Raw genomic sequence first — 20,056 nt, forward strand, 5'->3', positions numbered from 1 at the left:
GTAAGTGTTAGTTTGTGCATGTCTACATTTGTGTACATGTGTGTATATATGTATTTATGTAAGTACGTGTGCATGTAGATAGGTAGGTAAGTATACATATACACCTACCTACTTATATATCTGTGTGTGTGTGTGTGTGTGTGTGTGTATTTATGTGTGTGCGAGTAAGATGTATGTGGTGTGCATGTGTGATTCTGCGTTCTTGTAAATATGTTTACGCGGGGGTTGGTCCTGGCTGGAGTACCTCCAACTATAGGAGTGCACGATCAGATTACCCCCGATATGATCGGGCAAACCTGTAATAGTGGTGGTAGAAGGTAAGATACAACTCCCTAGCACCACCACCACTGTCACTTCTTCCTTTTCTTCGTAAAACAAACCTTCTCGTTGTTTTCAGATTGTCTGTGGCATTATCAAGTCGTGTAATAAACCAATAAATCAAGACTATTTTGTCCCACAGTCATTGGAAACATCTCTCAAAACTTGGCATGTCTCAGAAGAAAATATAAAAGACATCAAGAGCAAGCTGATCAGCATGTCTGAACGGACCCTGAAAGCCATCATGTCCTTTGAAGACACACTTAACGAAGACGAACGCGGTGGAATTGGTGCTCAGACAGATATAATTGGTAAAGTATGAAGCATCGTAGATTGATTTCTCTTATTATGGATTTCCATTTTGTCAAGGATTTTTCTATTTGAAACTGAACAGAAAATGCAGCAGTCTTAGATAGTGATTGATAGTTTCGTATTCTGTCATTGGAACTATATCGTAATATTGAAGGCAACATAAAATTCGAGTCTAGGACATTTACCAACCCCACTGGACAATAAACCCTCCACCAGGACAATCACTCCTGAGGACAAACAGATGATTATTTAAAACTTCATAATATATTGGAGAGGGGATAATTAACCAAGGCTGGTAATTGTCTTAGGGAGTAGATGTTGTCGGGGGAAATTGTCCTACGAGGAGTAATAGTTCAAGTGATGTAATTGTCCTTATACGTAAAATTCATGTGTGCATGTGTGTGTGTGTACATGCATAAGTAGGTAGATATATATATGTGTGTGTATATGGTGGGCACAGCTAACCAAACAGTTAACTTCGTTAACCGCTTGTCTGCTAAGTAAAAAAGTTAGCTTTGCAAATGCTAAACCGTTAAACAGGTAAAATAAATTAACAGAAGCTAAATCTTATATGAATTTAACTTCGGTTTGGTTTTGGGGCTCGAAAACCCTTAAAAACAGACCTACAGAGCTGAAATTTTCGTGCTGTAGCTTAGACATAGAGCTTTCCAAAAAGGTATAGCATGCCAAGATCAGATGATGATCAAGGTGTATGTAAATAATTAAATGAACGAATGAAATTAAACATTAGTTTTTCAGTCCAACATACACTTTATTTACATATCTAGCAGGGCCATCTACCTGAAGGGGATTGTGATTTGACAGCCTTCCTACTTACTTAGACTTTAGTTTTTGCCAAACTAATTCTAATGCTTTGCTTCCACACCTTAAATTTCTTCTCTAGTTCTGGAAGTGATTCAGTTATAATAACAAGGTCATTAGCATAGAGGAGCTCCCAGAGGCAATCCAACTTAAATTTCTGTTATTGCCTGGAGGACTATGATGATCAAGAGGGGGCTGATGATTGATCCTTGGTGAACCCTTAATAGTATCCTGAATTCATCCCTATACTTGTTGCCAACCCCCACCATACTGACAGCGCTTGTCTATCCCCAGTTTCCGCAGTGACAACTAGATAAAGGAGCGGCTATATAATCTCTTCTATCGCCACAACCCACTACTTACTTTCTAGTATCTTACTAAATCTCCCTCCTCCCTCCAATAGAAAATTGTTATATTTATTATTGTCTTCCATACATCAATATTTCAAAGATGATTTTCTGATGATGATCTTCTGTTGATGAATGGATGTAACCATGATAATATTTGATCTCAAGAGCAAGCTTTCTTTACCCGTATAACCTTATAAATTGTAGAATATTACTATACGATTTTTGCAAGGGCATCCACCTGTAAAAACCATACCAAAACTGACTTCGCCTGTGCTGGTACCACGTAAAAAGCACTTAGTCCACTTTGTGGATTGGTCGGTGTTAGGAAAAGCATCCTGCCGTAAAAACTATGCCAAATAGACACAATGGCCTGCTGTAGTCTTCTACCTGGCCGGTTCCTGTCAAACAGGCCAGCATGGAAGGCGAACGTTGAACGATGATGGTGATACACATAAATACATACACACATACATACCACACACACACATACTTACGTATGTGTGTATATAAATGCATATGCATGTGTATTATAAACATATATTCACACACACACACACCATTCGGTTACATATCTGTAATGATTTGAACACTTAATTTATTATTTTTGCTCAAAATTTCAGGACTTGACTTTTTAGTGAGGAAAAATCAATTGGAATTCGAACCTGTGTTAATTGAAGTGAATGGACGCGATTGCCTGAAAAAATGCCAAATTAACGAATTCGTTAACAGAAGCAAACTTGGAGAAGCTGCCAACGAACTGGTGAATACCATGATTTCAAGATCTGAACTTTTTCTGGTGAAAGGTAAAACTGTGCTTTTCATCGGTGATGGATTGTACGGAAAACGGTTTACTTTGAAGGATACCAGAGACTACGGAATCAAGGTGAACATTTGAAGTATATTTCTTGACATTCTCAATTTTTACTTCATAATGGTTGGTTTTGCATATCTATCAATCAATCTGTCCTTTCAATTTTCAATTCCATTCAGATTTTTGATTGTCAGAAATGGGTGAAGCCTAGTGGCGATCGACGAGCTTTCAGCTACTTGTGTCATACACTCTTGATGTAGCCATCTTACCTCATAATTTTGTGGTTTTCTGTATATATAGAACAATACTTGTATACAAAATAACCGAATCTATAATGGATGAAAAGTTAATAAGCAGTTTACTGTTGTAAAATAGTGAAAACAAAAATTTCAATAGAGTGGAAATGAATTTTTTTTTATAAAACACGTTTGATAATCGATGGGGTAGCTTCTTATGGGGGTCTCGGCAACTTCTATACTCATGAAGTTATCAACCATTGACTGACTCACTTTCGTCAATCCAAACGATCCATTCACAGACGATAGAAGGATGATGAATGCTCGTCAAGGAAATAACTGAGGCGACAATATGATTTATTTACATCATATCTCGGATCTTTTTTAAAACGGGGGCCACATTTTTCATTAATGTTTTACGTAGTGTTTTTGGTACCGAAAGACTTTCAAACTTCGTATACTTATCTATTTTGTGTTATAGATCAGAAAAATATTTTTGTATTCGAATTTATTTCATGTAAAACATTGTCTTATTTCGATAATTTCAACCAATCACTGACAAGTATTCAGTTGTTTATATTTACTCCTTTGGCTGATTAAGCGGTGTAAAGCGTATTTAATTTCCATAGCTTCGTTTTGCTTTTTTCTTTTTAAATTTGCTGTTTTACCCTAACCCTAACCCTATCACCGATAGAATTGTTTCAGAATCGTTTGTTTATGTAGTCGGCACTTAATGTATATCGGCTGAATGGACGTCAGTGATTGGTTGAAATTACAGAAATACGACAACTTTAACATGGAATAACTTAGGGATTTCTTTTTTTTTAAGAAGACAAAGAGAAAAAGATGTTTTATATGACACATTCTACCAGTGTTCCAAGTTTCAAAGTGTTTCGTTAATGAAAAATGTGGCCCCCGTTTTAAAAAAAGATCCCATATCTCCGTTAGTATGTGTGACGAACCAGATTTAGAGTTCTTTAAAAACAATTCACAAATTTCATTTGATGCACCAACGACTGTTATGTTTTACTGCAAACGGGATTGTTTTTATCTTATATAAAATATATGTACGGCTTACATTTTATATTAAATATATGTATGATTATTTACTGGATACTTTGGTTATGTCGCATACACTGTTTATATAAAATTATGGGATGTCACTGTTGTCAATTTCCAGTTTCTATCTTAATTTACTTTCATCCTTTAAGGACATTTCATGACAATATACTGCATGTTGACCGAATGAAAAAGTGACTGTTTGATGTTCATGCTGTTCTTAATGACATTATAGTCAGTATAAGTAAGGGGAACTTTTTTTCCATGTCCCTTTGCACTATTCTTAAGGTATGTGAAGAAAATTTGTCGATAGGCTTGTTTGAAATTACAGCCAAATAGATCTCAAAAATCATTACCTACGGTCTAAACAACATCAGCAACAAAGATTACAACAACAACAAGCGAAGACGTTAGATAATATAGATTCCACACGCCCTTAAGATTATGAACTTGGTTGATCATAGAACTACAAGATTTATAACAGCAGTAATAATTGTATATTTACAGTTCTATATTTCTACTTTCGCAAAATATCTTTAATTTTTGTTAATTTATTCCACAGATTGTATTGGTAAATGCAGAAAAACCTAAAAACTTGAGCCCAGATATTACTTTCATACTACATGATCTGACTGACTTGAAGCAGGCATATAAAAATGCCACCGAAATTATTGCCAAGCTTCAAGCTAGAGGTATAACATTTGATGGCTGTATTACTTTCTGGGAAGAAAAAGTTCGTCTTGCGGCAGCAATATGCGAACTTATGGACCTAACAGGACCAAATTATAAAGCATGCACCATTGCAAAAAACAAATACCTTACTTTAAAGTGGTTGCAGAAGCGAAAGGGAGATATTCCTCATTGGCCGCGTACGTTTTTGTATTCTTCAAACGCTTATGAAATTAATGTACAGTCTGATATCTCCAAAATCTTCCAAAACAACAAGCCTTCCTTACCTTCGGTATTAAAATTGAAATATAGCTCAGGGGCCTTAGGTGTTAAACTTGTACAAAACGAAGAAGAGTGTCAACAGTATTATCAGAAGATATCGGGCTTAGAAATGTCTGGTTATGGTTTCTCCTTAGGTCGTTCTTTTTTACTGATGGATTACTTACAAGGCACCGAACATGATGTTGATTTTATAATGTATAAACGTAAATTGATTGCAGCTTTTGTGTCGGATAACGGTCCAACCAGGTTACCAAATTTCACAGAAACGGCAGCTCTTTTACCTTCGATTCTTTCAGATGAAGAGCAGAACCGACTAATTGTTGCTGCTTACCAATGTTGTCTTGAAATCGGTTTAGAAAGCGGTGTTTTTAACGTGGAAATGATTATGACAGTGGCGGGACCAAAACTTTGTGAGATTAATGCTCGAATGGGCGGCAGCTATCTCAGAGATTGGATCAAGTTCTGTTATGGCGTTGATATTATGTTTTGTGCCTTATTAATATCTCTGGGCATTAAACCACATGTAGTATGTAAATATAATCAAACCAGTATAGCAGGGATAAATTGTTTGGTTCCAGAGCATGCTCATATTTTCAAAGATGAGCAAAAAATGAATTTAATTCAAGCCAAACACGAATCCAAGCAAATACGATACAATCAATTTCTTGAAAAGCCTTTTGTACAAGATTTAGATGAGATAATTTTTTCAAATATAGCTGTAATTGAACCTGATCCAATAACGGCTAAAATATCATTGATAAAACTCTCAGAAGAATTTGGCATTAAAACCAATTCGTACAATGTTGAACAATTCCTTAAATTCATTCCAAATGAGACACAAGAATAGAGTGAAGTCTGGGAGTTATTATTTTGTGTGTGTGTGTGGGGGGGGATACAGAAATTTGATACATCTTTGATTTCTTTTCAAAAGTGAGTAATCGTTTTTTAGCCCGAAGTCAACTTTGATTCAAGCCGTAGCCATCTCATCTTTTCTATATCCATCTTGGCACTTGAATATCCTCGTATGTATTCAGAGGCAAGTCTGTAATTTGATTGGTCCCTTGTCATAGTGATATGATGTCTTAATCTTTTCCATCTCTCCTACCACAGTAAGTGCTCAAATGAACCTTCTTAGTTCTAGATCACTTTATGCCATCTCACCTGACTCATAAACTCAGTGTCCCCATCCAAATGCTGTCGTGCTTCCACAAATAAAGAAGTCTTTCTACAGTTGTAGCTTTTTCCCTTGAATTGCCAGAATTTGGAGTTCTTTTCCATCTCGTTTTCTCCCTTCTTGTGACCTGAACTTTTTCAAGTCTAAAATAAATTCATTCTTTGTGTCTTAATTACTTCTTCGTAGTCCCTTACACTAAGTGGCTTTCCACCTTGTTTAGGACTTTATAAAAATAAAAGAGAAACAGAACACTCCTGATTACATTATTCAATGTGACATCTTCTGAGAGAGAGTAGGGCAGTAGATCCCTTTTCATATAAATGAACCCCTTCTTCATCAATGAATTTTCCCACAATCCCTGGGCCTATTTACTCAATAAGCTGATTTCATTAACAAACATCAAACTTACATCGGACAGCTATAGAATACCTAAGCTAAGATTTAAAACAGAAACCACATTTCCCCACATTCACAAAGAAGTTCTCGGCCTATTGTTTTAGCCTGCTTGCACTGAGTAATTAATGAGAAAAAGTATATTTCTTATAGATTGTAACAACTTGCATTATAATCATCTTCAACACTGTAACAACATAATAATCAACCTTAATAAATGATCTTATTAAAAGTCAATTAAATAATTGTTCCTCATTGTTTTGTGTTATAATTGATCTAAACTCTTTACAAACACTTCTCCCATTTTCATCTCTCACCTGAAAAATATATGTAACTATTACCATAGATCTAACACAATGTCAAGTACTTCTAAGAATGAAATGAAATTGTGTTGCTCACACAAAGGACAAGAAATTATCTGCATATAGACACTTTCTGCTAATAGACAATTGGGCACAAAGTCAATATTTAAAGTCAAATGAATGTAGATAAACAAAACCAACCCATACTTACGGGCACACATTTTACTTAAGAAGATTAGTTGAGTATAGTTATCCTAGTATATCACTGGCACTTATTTTATCGCTTCCCAGAAATGTCAAATGTAAAATCGATCCCATCAGGATTTGAATGCAGAATGTACAGAGATTAAATAGATAAATACCAAGAGATATTTGATCTGATACTGTCACGACTGTTTCAAATGCACTAATGTTTAATGATATGGAGCCTTTTAGAGACAACAACTGCTGGCTTTGAGAATGTTCCAGATTTGGAGGTTTCCCCACTGGAAGCTTTATGTTTCCTGAATATTATGTTATAAAGAGGTAACAGCAAATGTTTTGAAATTTGGGATGACAAGTTTTTCTTATTCAGAAAGAAAATTCATTAATAGTACATGTGGTATGTACTACATGTGGAATGATAGGAGTAAGTCAAAGGATCTATTGATTTTCATTTAGCTTACTTTCAACATTTATTTGCTTTGCTTTTGTCTGTGTCTGTGGGTATGTGAATACGCACGCACCAGTAGATGAAATTTTTAATGGTACTTTAAAATCTAAACTATTTTCATTCAGAAAATGTCAAGTGCACTACAAGTAATTAGGTATTTAAAGTCTTGGTTGAGCTGAGCGTCATCAACCGGAAACTGTCTCGAGTGCAAACATTCCATCATTACATCACAAGTACCTTTGAGAAAGGCTTGAACACCGCACAATCTTGCTTCCCCTGCCCGCTCCTAATATGATTTTTATTATGAATGAGCATACTGGAAAAGTGAACCTACAACCTGTAGCTTTGATGTCTGACATTATTTATGTCACCAGTTCTTTTGGGAACCATATGTCACATCTTATTTCTTTTCTTTCAGATATAGAGCATGTGTACCAAGAAATAACAGCTAAATCTCCTTTAAATTGTATCCTACTGTTCTGAAAACCAATGGACACATTGGATAAGCTAATCCAGTATCTGAAAAAGATGAGATGGTCGAGGCTGGTGTACTTTTGATCATTAGTCTGCTCATTCAAGACTGACCTGGATGTAAAGATAAAAAAACAAACTAGAAGTAACAAGAAAGCATATCTGTAGTGGATTAACCTGCTAGAAATAGCAGCCAAATCTTCATATCTTACTATCACTAAACAGTGTAGCCAAAGATGCACTTTCTTATAATGGTGAAATGGCCATGGTTAGATTGCCTTTCATCATAAATCTGCTAGATTAGAGCCATCTTTGGGGTGATTAATCAACAATAACTAGTTTTTAAATGTTTGAAGAATTTTTCTTCTTCTTCATTCAAGAATTTTCCTAGTTTGTTATTGTTCAACACCAGATCAACCTAGATCAAACAAACCTATAATCAAAAGTGTTTTGTTAACATCCATAAACCAAATAGAATGAGTTTAAACGAGGCTTTAAAGAATAAGCATTGGAGTCAATTTCTTCAACTAAACCTTTCAATGTGGTGCCCCAGGATGGCCACAGTCTAATGAATGAAACAAGTAAAAGAAAAAAAAAAGATTGAGGAAACAACTGACTCTTTTGACAGTAACCATTCAGGCCCAATTAGAATAAAAAAGAACATAATATTGATGATCTGGATGGAAGGAATTACTTAATTTGAAATAAAAATTTACTTTTCTTTTTTTCTTTTAACTTGCTGATTCTGAAGGCAGGAGCACTGTACATGACTTTAACAAGTTCTCTGATATTTAGATACTTAGGTAGGATTTGATCAAAATTGGCCCAGGCAATGACTAACTTAATACATCACCTGAAGAAAACGTTTAATCATGTTTCATGTTACAGCTATATTTTGGTCGTCATAGCCCATTCGAATTATGTGTTTTACAGAAATATATCCAGGTGTAGGTGGTTTATTTGGAATTTGATGGAGAAATTCAGCTAAAAGCTGTATGAATATTATGAAAGCATTTTCTTCTTTTATGTGTCTTAGCATAATTTTAAAGAGAGTAGGGCTAGTTGAATTGAAATAGTTTTTAGCGTTGAGATGTGACACTCACACAACTTTTGTAGAAGACAGATGGTAAGGGTACCAAGCCTTGGGGGGAATTTTAAAGTTGATGCCAACGTCATTTGAGCAATGCTGGTGGAAGATTTTCCACATCAAGCAAATGATATAGCACTCACAGTGGCATTGGAGGGATTCATGCTATTGTTTTGTTTCAACTGTTGCAGATCAACAACTGCAAGAAGGACATACATACATATACACATACATACATACATAAATAAATAAATACACTCACACGATGAGCTTCTTTTAGTTTCCACCTATCAAATCTACTTACAAGGCTTGGGTCAGTTTGAGGCTATAGTAGAAAACACTTGCCCAAATACCATGCAATTGGAATTGAACCTGAAACTATTTGATCGGGAAGCAAAATGAATGATACAGCCATGCCTATACTGCTAATGATTCTGCTACCTTGCCACCTTACCTTATTTTGATATTAGTTTCAAATTTTGGTACAAAGTCAGTAATTTTAATTCACTTACCTTCTTCCCCAAATCTGCTAGCCTTGTGCCAAAATTTGAAACCAATATTAAAATAAGGCTTTAGATAAAGATTGCTCTTACATTTTGAAATGGTTTATTATCAAATAAATTTGGTTAATGCGTTAAGAAATCGGGTGCTAATAATTTAAATGTGTAACAGCTATGTAATGAATGTTGACTGTCTTCATTAATAAAGAAAATATTTTCAACTATGTTGAAATAACATGAGTAGGAAAACGGCCATTTTCAACTGATATTTGGTCTTTTACTGGTAGAGCTTCACTATCATCAACCTCATCACACCAACATTTGATATAATTTTTTATACAATAACTAGAAGTCATTGTATTGAGTGTATTAAACACATGAAGTTGGAAACATCGAAATTATGTTGAGAAATACAACCTGAAATAAACAAAAAAAAAATCATATAAACAGTTTTGGAGATAAACAAAATTAAAAAATCAACATCATTGTCATCATCATCATTAGCATCATCATCTTTGTCATGCTCATCGATTATCGATTTTTCAACTGCACTCTACACAGTAATCCATGGGATTACAATAAGCAGGGATTAGAAGGCCAGAAATTGGGGTTGGTGAAGCTATAGAAATTCTCCAACAACAACTTCTGACTCTTTCAGGATGTATAGCAAGGAGCTGAATCCTGCTGCCACTTATATGGTCTCTCAGCAGTAATCCTTTCCAACCAGGGATTGACTACAATGTCCAGCAGCTTCACATAACCATCTGAATAGAGCCTATTGCTTTGTTCAAAGATGCAGGGTGGCATGACATCACCCTCACTGGAGACACATGCCTGCTGTGTCCCTTCCTGCTGGCCACAGCTTTCCTAGTCTCCATTGCAGCTGTCCATGTCATGTCTTTCAGCTTTTACAGTGTTCACAGAGCAACGAGTAGCAGCCATGATGTTGGCATTTTAATACGCAGCACAAAGCATCAGGATGAAGGTAACTTTTTTCCAACATTCAGATGACTTCCAATCTTTCATGTCAGTTAACTCTTTTTTCAATTACAACTTTATGTGCTTCAATGCCATTGATTGTTCACTAATGCATCAAGCCAAGCTGTTTCTGAAAAAAGGAGACATAAAAAAAGGGAGACATCAAATTTATCCCAAACTAGTGGAAATTTAGTGTACTGTCCTCTATGTAAAATATATAAAATAATAAATAAATGCGCCCTTTTTTAAAGCCTAGCCAGGCTCATGGGCCCGGTGTCCCGGTTTCTGTGGCGTATGTGTTCCCCAGCTGGACGGGATGCCAGTCCATCGTAGCGTTACTCATTTTTTCCAGCTGAGTGGACTGGAGCAATGTGAAATGAAGTGTTTTGCTAAAGAACACAACGCGACGCCCGGTCTAGGAATCGAAACCACAATCTTACGATCATGATGCTGACACCCTAACCACTAAGCCATGCACCTCCACATGTAAAATATATACTGTACAATAATGAAGCAAATGAAAGGTACAGTTGATGAAAATACAAACCTAACAGGGGCTTTTTTTGAAGTTACTCATTTTAAATGTACCCTGTTCTTTTAGTTTTTTCCCGTCTTCATTAACACAAAAACAAATTGAACCAACACATTGAACCTTCTCAAAGCTGCCATTTCTGGTGCAATTGAACGTTTTGTCATTTAATTTTAATACACGATATTTAGCCTTTTTTGCAGCACACTCTGTAAAGTGGAGAAACAGAATATTGTTAAGTAGTATAAATGTACAAATTTAAAATCTAAAATACAATCTGTTTCTCTTACACAGACATGTTAAAGCTTTCAAAAACAGAACTGCTCCCTTTTCAGCAGAGACCCTACATTTTACCAAATCTATTTAAAATGTCTGAGAAAATACTTTGCAGTATTTCTTCCAACTGTTTATATTTTAAGTTCAAATCCTATCCTGGTCACCTTTGCCTTTCATCCTTTCCGGCTCCATAAAACAAAGTACCAGGGGTAAATGTTATTAACTAATTCTTTCCTCAAGATTGCTGGCCTTGTGTCTAAATAGGAAACCATTGTCTCTTCAATGCATTTGAAACAGTTAACTCATCAAGCAATTAGTATTTATTGAAGGAAATAGTTCATAAACAGAGTTACATGTTTTTTGCTTTAACCCTTTGGCATTCGGATTGTTTTATTGAATGTAATGCTTATTTATACAGTCAACCATTGCTATAAAGAGATATAGACCAACAACTCTCTGAACTGCTAAACAGCAACAACAAATATCTTTATAGACCCCCAACCATTGTACCTAACATGTTCAGAAGATCTTACTTTAGTTAAGACTTCCAGCAGGTCCTGCTCAATATCTAACAACCTCATTTTAACTTTACAACATACAAAAACTGAAGATCTTCAAAATATCTAAATAGACATATACAGGCATATTTCCAGATAAATTTTGCAGTGAACTTTAAGCAGACAACATTTCTACTTTAACCCTTTAAAGCAAAGGTTTTCACCCATTTTTTTATCTATGGACCCCTTTGATTACAATTTTATTCTGGTGGACCCCAATAGCCATTCAATGCTTAAAATCTAGTTTTATAGAAACTCCTTTCATAATTCCGATTTTGTTTTTCACATATTAACTTGTGTAGGTTGAACTATGCAAAATGTTAGAGGAAGAAACCTAGCCCTTTCTTGCAATACATACACCTAAAGCAAATTTTTTTCAGGGACCTTTAAAATACTTTAGTTGATCTTCAATTTATTATTTTGCTGCGTGGACCCCCCAAAATCTCATATGGACCCAGGTTGAGAACCACCACTTTGAAGTTTTGATTCTTATCTAAGTCCATCAGTTGTGCTTCATAGGAACAGTGGGTAAAGCAAGACTGACCTTATAAACAATTTCAGCTTAAGAGAAAACTGGGATGGAGCAGGTGGTGGAAGGAAGAACAAGAAGAAGAAGAAAAACAAGATTACTTACTGCAAGAATTGGGAGTAACTTGAGACGAACGTAGATATTCATACTCTTTAAGTATTTTTCCATTGAAGCTGCATTGGCATCTAGAAAGAAAGAAAGAAAGAAGTGATGAGCACCTCCTCCTTTGGATAATTAGATGAAATATTTGCCTCAAAATTTTTTTATAGGTGCAAGCATGACTGTGTGGTAAAAAGTTTGCTTCTCAGCCAAATGGTTCTGAGTTCAGTCCCCCTGTGTAGCACCTTGGACAGATGTCGTCCACTGTAGCTCAGGTTAACCAAAGCCTTTTGAGTAGATTTGGTAGATAGAAACTGAAAAAAACTCTGTGCGTGTGTATGTATTCTTTTTTTATTCTTTTACATGTTTCAGTCATTTAATTGTGGCCATGCTGGAGCACTGCCTTTTTAGTCAAAGAAATCACTCTCAGGACTTATTCTTTGTAAGCCTAGTACTTATTCTATTATTATTATTATTATTATTATTATCATTATTAGCACTTCAGACAAAATGCTTTGTGACATTTCTTCCAGCTCTCCATGTTCTGAGTGCAAATTCTGTTGAGGACAATCCTTTTGAGATTGATAAAATAATTACTAGATGAGAATGGGGGGGGGGGGCGCAATGTAATCAACTTGCCCATCCTTTGAAATTGCTGGGGCCAGGAACCAAAATTTGAAACAATAGATTGTGTTGCTAGGTCTGGAGGTAAGAACAAATATCATAACCTTCACAGACTTTATGAGAACAGACTGATTGATACTGTTTATGTTCAAGTCAATGATATAGGGAAAGACCTGAACAGGGACGGAATTTCAGAGGGTTTAATATTCTAATGAAGACAGTCTGAATGTTGTGGTTAGTAAGGAGCCAGGGAGCAGGGCCACCTTAGCAGCATTATAGCCCCACAACTCCACCCCTGGATAAAATCATTGTACTGAGCCCTATAGTACTTATATTTTTGATAGTAAGCCACAGCAGACATAGAGTACAGCTTGGCCTCTAGATATGTACACTGCCCGATGTACTAATGCCTTAAGACAACACTGCCTGGGGGTAGCATAGACAAAAACATAGATAACAGAAGAAGAAATAAGTGGAGGAAAACCGAGAAAGTAGTAGTAGTGATGGAAAAGACAGAGAGGGGACACACCACACATGTATGTATGTATGCATGCATGTGTAGATTTGTACATGTCTTTGTGTTTGTTCCCACCATCACTTGATTGGCTGTGTTGGTTTGACTATTCCCTCGTAACTTAGCAGCTCGGTAAAAAAGATCGATATAAGTGCCAGACTTATTAAAAAGACAAATACTGGGGTCAACTTGTTAAAAAAAAACATTAAAGCCTTCATGTCAGTGCAACAACATGGCTGCAGTCGAGTTCAACGAACTGAAACAAGTAAAAGATACATGTGTTTATTTAATGTTACTTACACACGGCCTTGGCATGCAATGTTTTTTAACTGCTTGAGGTAAGAGTGATCTGAAAATAAAAATGAATAAATTAATAATAAAATAGTCAAAAGGTGGTAAAATAATAGTAAAACAGGTTACCCTTAACAGAGTAGACATGCATGGAGTTGGTTGAAATATTAGGGGCAATTCATGGACCCAACACTTGCGATCTACCTAGCACCTGAGTATATTGCATTGTTTGTCATGTGTGGTATATTTATGATGGTGATGTTGATGATATATATACAGTGCTGGTGCCATGTAAAAAGCACCCAGCACACTCTGTGAAGTGGCTGGCATTAGGAAGGGCACCAAGCCATAGAAACCATACAAAAGCAGGCATTGGAGCCTGGCATAGTCCTCTGGCTTGCCAGCCCCTATCAAACCATCCAACTCATGTCATTATGGAAAAAATGGATATTAAATGATGATGATAATGTGTGTGAGTGTGTGTGTGTAAATACACACACACACATACACTCATCCATCTATGTATGAAATGCAATGTAAATATATTGTGAAAGGTAAATTTACTGCAGTATTCATCTGGAAATAAAATCTCTTATGGATGTGCTGAGTTTATATATATATATATATCAGAGGCAATCAAAAATCTCGCCCACAGCAACAAGCAAGAACACTAGATGAATTTCTGCCTCACTATGCTTTGTCAATAATGTGTACTCATTGGTCAACTACATGCTTAAACCAAATTTGTGGACACTGATACATAGACAATCTATCTGTGTATCTATATATCTTTTATCTTTTACTTGTTTCAGTCATTGTACTGCAGCCTTTCTGGGGCACTGTCTTGAAGGGTTTTGTTGTATGAATCAATCCCTGTACTAAATCTATCATTCTCTTATGTTGAACTGCTAAGTTATCTAATTTTTCCTATTCAAATTTGCTTTCACATTTGTCTATGTTCTCGTTTTGAATTTCTAAACTCTTGCAAGCTACAATTTCAATATATATATCTTGTAATTTCAAAATGGTGACCAAGGAATTGAAGTAAATTATACAATATCAAACGGATGGCAGAACTGGCAGAGCACTAGGCAAAACTCAGTGTTGTCTAGTGGTTACATTCCTTTACATTTTGAATTCAAGTACTACTCACGTGCACATTACCATACATCCTTCTGAAATTAATAGAATAAGTAGATGTTGATGAAATAATTACAGGGGTTGATCTAATCAAGGAAATTCTCCCACACGGTCGCAGTCCAATGATTGAAACCAACTATGAAGAGAGTCAAGTCTCCAAAACATACCACTTGTACATGTTTTGCTATATGGATTACACACAAGTCCTGGAGCACATTCTGCGGGTGATTGCAAAACCATGTTGAATGAAGAGCTACAAACAGCATTTTTCTCTGGAATGAATATATCAAAACTTACATCAGTACAAGAAATTAAACCATTTCATCTACTTACAAGGTTCCAAAAGGAAAAAATTTTTGGTTTTTTGTGAAGAGAAATAACTGACAGAGAAATATGAGAAATCTATCTTTATCATTGTTTTTGTTCTGTGTATCTTATATTAATTTGAGGGGTATCTGAGGGCACTTAATTACACTGTATAACAAAATTTTCTTTGGTCAGTAAGTGTTATTTACCATTTGCTTCTATCGAGAAATTAAAGGAAATGACAGTATACCTTTCAATCTTTGCTTTTGCGACTTGGACATAACTTTTTTGAAACAAAGGTTCTTCCAAATTCTGGTTACAAAACTAAGCAAGTATTGAGTAAATGGTTATTTCAAAATAACCATTTAGATTGACACTCATCATATTTCATGTTTCAAGTCATCTTATTTAATCTGACTTCCGTTTCCATCATCAGCATAGCAACTTAAGTTCCATCTAAGGTATGACTGTAAACTCCAAACTTGACTAGAGTGAAGCTAACCATAAACTCAATTGTTATCTGGAGTACATGTATTATAAGTTTCACAGAAATATCTTTTATATTTTGTTTGCTTCAGTCATTTGACTGCAGCCACGCTGGAGTGGAAGAAATCGATCCCAACACTTATTTATTTATTATTATTATTATTATTAAGCCTAGTACTTATTCTATTAGTCTCTTTTTGCTGAAACACTAAGTTATTGGGAAGTAAACACACCAACACCAGTTGTCAAGCAGTGGTAAAGGGAACAAACACACACACATGCGCATGCAAATCCAGTCACAAAGCTGAAGCTATAGTAGAAAACGCTTTCCCAAGATGCCACACAGTGAAACTGAACCTGGAACCATTTGGTTGGGAAGCAAGCTTCTTACCACACAGCCATACCTGTATTCCTATTTTGCACTGTTTGTTGAAATACATGTACAAACTCTAGTAATTACTTGGAGCATATGTACAAAGTGAAGGCACGTAGCTCAGTGGTTAGAGCATCAGGCTCACAATCATGAGGTAGTGAGTTCGATTACCAGACCAGGCTGTGTGTTGTTGCATGGGCAACAACTTTGCCTGGACTTGAGGGGAACTTTCTAGGTGTAATCCAATGGTCATTCATGACCAAAGGCAGTTTTTACCCTTTATGTAGAAATTCCAGTGTAAAAGTCAATATACGATGCAATTTAACCCTGTAGTATTTAGACTAGCCATATCCAGCCAAAATAATCTACTTATTTTATAGTCAAACAGCTCAGATCTAAACCCATACACCTATACCACAATGTCATACTAAAAATAAACAATCACATCATCAAAATCTCAATGCTACAAATTAATTCATGATTAATTCCAAACAATGTGACTAAATAAGCATTACATTTAATAGAGTAATCCGAATCATAATGGGTTAATTAGTAATACTTACTCAAAAGTTGAACACAAATTTTACAGCAACCACATTGTATTGTTCTTAAGCAGCTTCCCACTGGAGGACACTCAGAACACTCGACCTCAATGTCACAGTTATAGGAAAAACCAACAGCGAATATCACAGTAGTAGGCAGAATGAGAACTAGAGCAGCAAAGACTGTGGTAAATAGTATTTTCTTCATGTTAATGCAACTGTCTTCACGCTGAAACATAACCAATGTCTGCAAATAAAGAAGAAAAAAAACAAAAAACAAAAACAAATGTCCTCACCTGTTTCAAAAGAAGGTAATATTTCCCCTGTGGCCAGACATAATCATAAGATATAAGAATGGAGTTAGGGCTAGATAAATGCTAGTCAACTGAGGAAAGCCTGTCGACCATGCAGAGAACATGTACATCAGCAGCTTGTTTATCTCCCCTATCTCCACTACAAGTACCTCGAAATTGATGGGAATGTTGTATATATTAGTGCTGTGACTAGGCCAGAATAACAAAAGTAGACTCTGGAAAATATGAAACTCAGAGCTGTCTGCATTTAACAAGGCCTTAGCAGTACCAGTACTAATTACCAACATTTGGGATAGTAGACTGGACACTAGATAAGATACATAGCCTGGACATCAAAACCAGAGAAGTACTGCCCACTCGTGGTAACTTCCACATTAACAGTGACACCAATAGGATTTATGTGAGATAAAGTGATGGCAGTAGAGGTACAAGGTTATCCAAACAGCCTTTAAACACCGCATTGTGTCACTCAGATAACACCTGTTGAACAGTAGAGAAAGAATTGAGTACATTCCAGGCATGCTCAAAAGTGAGAGCAGCAACCATCTTCAGAGTTGAAGAACCACTGTGCAGGTACTCTGAGAATACATGCAACCCAAAGGAGACTGAGCTGGCCTACCTAAACAGAAGCTTAGAAGAGAAGTAGGCATCACACCAGCAAAAAGCAATGCATGGGTACACATCCTGTAAGCTAGAGGGCAACAACGGTGTTGACAAGAAGAGTAGCCTCTCCTGGACCTGCAACAGATACATTACATCTCACCTCAAAGGATATACCTTTGCTAGCCAGGAACAGGAGATAGTTACTAAATACCTGATAAACAAGAGGGATAAAGATGTTGCCAAACCTCCATGTTGTGATAAAAAATGTTGGCTCTGCTATACCAAAGTGGAAGATATCAGTCACATCATCAGCAGCTGTCGCAAAATGTTTATAAAATATAGCTACCCCTGAGGAATAATACAGTTACAAAGAACATTTACAATGCTATCCACAGGAAAGACTGCCCCAACATATTCATCAAAGGCATGTCAGAACCAGCGGGTATTCACACCTTCAAAAACAAAGAATACTAGTGGAACCCCCCCCCAAAAAAAAACATCAATTCAGTGCAAACATAACAAACCTGATATTGTTCAGTGTCAGGGAACAAAAGTCATGCACTATTGCAGAGGTCAGCTACCCAGTAGATCTGAATGTTCAATCAAAAGTCCAGATAAAGGAGAACATTTATAGTGAATTAATACAGAACTCTCTCTCTCTCTCTCTCTTTCTCACACACACACACGCACGCGCGCACACACACACGCACGCGCGCACGCACACACGCACGCGCGCACACACACACACACATACATACATGCATACATACATACAAACATACATATACTCATTTAGTGTTGACTGTTGTTAAAAAAGTACTTGATATTATAGTAGAGATTCGTAATATTTATATTTTATTTTGGTCGAGTCAGTTGGCCTGTCGGTGCACAAGGTCTTCAGACAGATTATTACAGGTGAAACTCAGAGTAGTTAGAGACTCACTCGGACATAAATAAAAATAACTTATCTCTACAGTGGTATCGGGTACTCTTTGAGAGAGAGAGAGAGAGAGAGAGGGGGGAGAGAGAGACAGAGACAGATAGACAGACAGATACAGGCAGACAGCGACAGACAGATGGACAGACTTGGCAGGCAGACAGACAAATCAATCGACTGATCGATAAATAGATAGACAGATAAACAGAGCCATCGATCGACAGACAGATCGAGCGAGCGAGCGATAGTCAAACAGACAGACTGACAGATCGATCGATCGATAGACAGACAGCTTGCAGATAGATTGGGAGATCGATCGATAGACAGACAGACATATATATAAATAGACAGATAGATGAACCGTAAATATCTTTGCAAAATTAACAAATAGATAAATAGAAGGTTTATTATTTGATTTAAATTTACATAAAATTCGCTTCTTTAAAAGGCGAATCATAGTTTGCAAAACGCTCGTCTTTTCATAATAAAACTGCTTATTTTATTTCGATTTTCTCTGTTATTTTGTAAAAATTTAACATTATCAGTTTCCTATTACTTAAGAGTTTATGCTCCAAGACTGAATTAAACAGTAATAAATGAACTTTTAAAATTTATGCTTGAAAAGCAGTTAGAAAGAAACATCTGGCAGTTAATATGTATATTTATTATAAGTTTTCAGAGCTATAAACGGACATTATTTAGCATATATATATCTTAAAAGACGAATTTTCAAGAAAGATATTTAGAAATTATCTTAAAATATATCAAAAAGAAGAACGAAAGCAAGAAAGAAAATGCTGCTTACGACGAAATAATCCTTGTTTGTATACAAAAACATTTGCACGTGCCAAAGAGATAGCCTCTACGTGGTCACTCAACCTCTAGAAATAGCGGCCAAATCCTCTCAAAACACGTCCTGCTGTTTTAGAAAAGGACCAGTTGGATAATATGATGATAATATGTTCCAGAGTTACCTACATATGAGAGAAAGAACGGGGGTGGTCACGTTTGCAGTGCTTTTGATTATAGGCCTGCTTGATGAAGGCTGACCTGGGGTTAAAGAACGACATTAATATCATCTTCAAAGATAACTCTCAACGCGATGGCTTCCCCACTTTCAATTTTACCGGCAGAATCGGTAGCACGCCGGGCGAAATGCTTGGTGGTATTTCGTCTGCTGTTATGTTCTGAGTTCAAATTCCGCCGAGGTCGGCTTTGCCTTTCATCCTTTCGGGGTCGATAAATTAAGTACCAGTTATGCACTGAGATTCGATGTAATCGACATAGTCCGTTTGTCTGTCCTTGTTTGTCCCCTCTATGTTTAGCCCCTTGTGGGCAATAAAGAAATAAGAAACGTTAGCATGCCGGGTGACATGCTTAGCGGTACTTCGTCTGACAATACGTTCTGAGTTCAAATTCCGCTGAGGTCTACTTTGCTTTTCATCCTCGACAGGTCCCCTCGCCCCACCCCACCCCCCAAAAAAATTTCGGGCCTTGTGCCTAGAGTAGAAAAGATTATT

The 20,056-nt window shown here is 36.3% G+C and overlaps 2 protein-coding genes across 10 annotated transcripts in view; one reads left to right on the forward strand and one right to left on the reverse strand.

The window, feature by feature from the left end:
* Window positions 1-6,629, forward strand: part of LOC106877889 (carnosine synthase 1) — a 19,688-nt gene extending 13,059 nt beyond the window's left edge. For both annotated transcript variants that reach the window (XM_014926933.2, XM_052974063.1), the window contains exons 7-9: window positions 398-629; window positions 2,423-2,685; window positions 4,471-6,629. In XM_014926933.2, coding sequence (XP_014782419.1) covers window positions 398-629; window positions 2,423-2,685; window positions 4,471-5,706 — 1,731 coding nt within the window. In that variant the 3' untranslated portion in view covers window positions 5,707-6,629. The remainder of the gene's footprint in view (window positions 1-397; window positions 630-2,422; window positions 2,686-4,470) is intronic.
* Window positions 6,630-9,527: 2,898 nt separating this feature from the next.
* Window positions 9,528-20,056, reverse strand: part of LOC106877885 (uncharacterized) — a 22,313-nt gene continuing 11,784 nt past the window's right edge. For 2 of the 8 annotated variants that reach the window (XM_052974074.1, XM_052974073.1), the window contains exons 2-7: window positions 16,704-16,929; window positions 15,143-15,247; window positions 13,845-13,893; window positions 12,413-12,492; window positions 10,964-11,154; window positions 9,528-9,855 (exon numbers count right to left, since the gene is read on the reverse strand). In XM_052974074.1, the coding sequence (XP_052830034.1) occupies window positions 10,964-11,154; window positions 12,413-12,492; window positions 13,845-13,893; window positions 15,143-15,247; window positions 16,704-16,920 (642 nt within the window). In that variant the 5' untranslated portion in view covers window positions 16,921-16,929 and the 3' untranslated portion in view covers window positions 9,528-9,855. Of the gene's footprint in view, window positions 9,856-10,963; window positions 11,155-12,412; window positions 12,493-13,844; window positions 13,894-15,142; window positions 15,248-16,703; window positions 16,930-17,844; window positions 17,866-18,123; window positions 18,190-19,341; window positions 19,737-20,056 lie in introns of those variants that run through there. The other 6 variants (XM_014926929.2, XM_014926928.2, XM_052974071.1 and 3 more) reach the window with 6 other exon arrangements.

The sequence above is a fragment of the Octopus bimaculoides genome, chromosome 17, assembly GCF_001194135.2.
Source record: "Octopus bimaculoides isolate UCB-OBI-ISO-001 chromosome 17, ASM119413v2, whole genome shotgun sequence".
NCBI classification, from domain to species: Eukaryota; Metazoa; Mollusca; class Cephalopoda; order Octopoda; family Octopodidae; genus Octopus; species Octopus bimaculoides.